General features: G+C 38.9%; 1 protein-coding gene across 1 annotated transcript in view; it reads right to left on the bottom strand.

Moving 5' to 3' along the window:
- The window catches only part of tagapb (T cell activation RhoGTPase activating protein b), an 8,972-nt gene that overhangs the window by 5,669 nt on the left and 1,203 nt on the right, over positions 1-2,100 (bottom strand). Inside the window, exons 2-3 of the mRNA XM_035679038.1 lie at positions 616-657; positions 97-181 (exon numbers count right to left, since the gene is read on the bottom strand). Of these exons, the coding sequence (XP_035534931.1) occupies positions 97-123 (27 nt within the window). The 5' untranslated portion in view covers positions 124-181; positions 616-657. The remainder of the gene's footprint in view (positions 1-96; positions 182-615; positions 658-2,100) is intronic.

Below are 2,100 nucleotides of genomic sequence, written 5' to 3' on the forward strand. Positions count from 1 at the left end.
AAAAGCATTGTTTATATATATATATGTTTATATATATATATATATATATATATATATGTTTATATTGGACATGCCAGTGGGCAGTGAAAGACTTACTGTGATGCTGCCACTCAACACCTTCATGAGGACGTCTGGAGGTGAAGAAGCACAACCAACCCTCGCTTTTGCGTCTTTAATTTTTCTGTGATGTGAAAAAGATACATATAAAGCATTTACTCATAAATATACTCTTTGCACCCTCTGTCTTAGAATTCAAATTCAAGTTTTTGTGTATCAACCTAACAGTGGATCAATATAATGCAATGATGCACGTTTTTAGAGTAATAGTGAGACTGTTAACACGGCTCTCCATTATTTAAAGATCTTATCCTGCTGTTATGCACACCATGTTATCTTAAACATTCATTATTAAAGCATATTTTTTCTAAATTCAACTGAAACTGATACCTATTGAAGCTGATAATTATGTACTCCATGCGGCACGATATCATCAACAGTGATCATATACAGTGCTGTCAAACTATTATCAACTATGAGACTTGAAAGGATATTTATGGCCATTTATTGATAACATGTACATGATTAAATGTTTAATCTGAGAATAATGTTTCTTACCTGTGAAGTGTATCTAACCAGCGTTCTTTCACCTCAGGCGAGCTGTGGGCAAAATAACAGCATGGTACGAGTTACTAATCCACAGAGAGACTCAAACAGGCCAAGCAGAAACAGTAGGCGGTCTGAGCCAAAGTGCGGAGCGACGGCCTCTTTTATGAACTCTGCTGGAAATTGTAACTCAGTCATGGGAACAGGAAGCAGCGTCACGGCGGCCCCCAGCCAGACACCTTCCACTTCCTTATAGACTAGGTTTGCTGTGGTTTTGTGTCCATCAGTGGAAATATGACGACGAAATAGATACGTGTGCCTACATTTGCACCTGCAGGGCTTCATCTTTTGTTAACCTGTAATACGCCACGGCCTCATTAACGCCAGGCAGCTTGTATGTGACCATAAGTGTCAACAAGTGAGCACATGGTTTCTCGTAGGCTCCATGTGAGTGTGAAGGAATGAAACTTTGACACACTGATTCATTACCAGAGCCAAATCAGTCCAAACAGAAATCTCATTTTCAAACAAAACAACTCAAAACCCACCCGGGGATTCATCATCTTGGAAGACAATAGCGAGTCAAAAACTGCTTTATGGTTTTATTAATTGTTTTGTGAGAAACGTGGGAGTCAATGAATAACACAAATGACTGTATTTCTCAACTGGTGCCACTTAGTGCCTTTGAAGAGGCGATCATGCCATTTACTGAGAGCAATGTCATTCCTTTTAGTCCATTACATTGCCTAGAAAAAGTATGAGACAGCATTTCTCCTGTGCTTCATCTTTATTGTAACAGCCGGTATTTGCAGATAAAGCTGATGTTAATCCCCTGACATGGAGATTGGTTTAGTGGCCAGCTCTGTGCTTCCTATTTTGCAATCCCTTGTGATGCTGCAGGCAGGACTTTCTCTTTGCTACTTCTCTTTTTTTCATAAAGGTCACAAATCATATGACCATTTGCTACATGTGTGAACCATTCTGCGAACAGCGACAGATTTCAATAATCAAATGACAAAAAGAGGAGACGGTGAAACAGAAAGCATGTGTTTGTGTGTTTGTGTGAAAACCAGTTTGACCTCAAGACCTTATTAGCTTATTAGCACTTATTAGCTTTCTTGACAAGAGTTTGACGATCAATCAACAGCCAGTTCAATTAACACATAGACTGAAAAGGGAACAGTCTGGCTTTGACCGAAGGAAACAAAATCAGCAGCTGTACAGCTTACTAACACAAAATCTTGTTTGTTTAGTCTGTACAACATACTGACAGTAAGTGGCTGTGAATCTTACAGTCACTTCTACAACAGCAGACTAAAAAAAGACTGCACACTGATCCGTGTTCTCGGTTTGTGTTTGTTGACAAGACGTGAAACCTCAGTCAACTGAACAGTAAGCAGAATACTTTGTTGAGTCTGTTCCTATAGCATGTAGCTAAGGCTAGCAAACAAACCGCATCAGGCTAATAAAACATAAAACATAAAACATAAAAAAAAA

The sequence above is a fragment of the Morone saxatilis genome, unplaced genomic scaffold, assembly GCF_004916995.1.
Source record: "Morone saxatilis isolate NCDOM2014 unplaced genomic scaffold, NCSU_SB_2.0 Contig7, whole genome shotgun sequence".
In the NCBI taxonomy this organism is placed as follows: Eukaryota; Metazoa; Chordata; class Actinopteri; family Moronidae; genus Morone; species Morone saxatilis.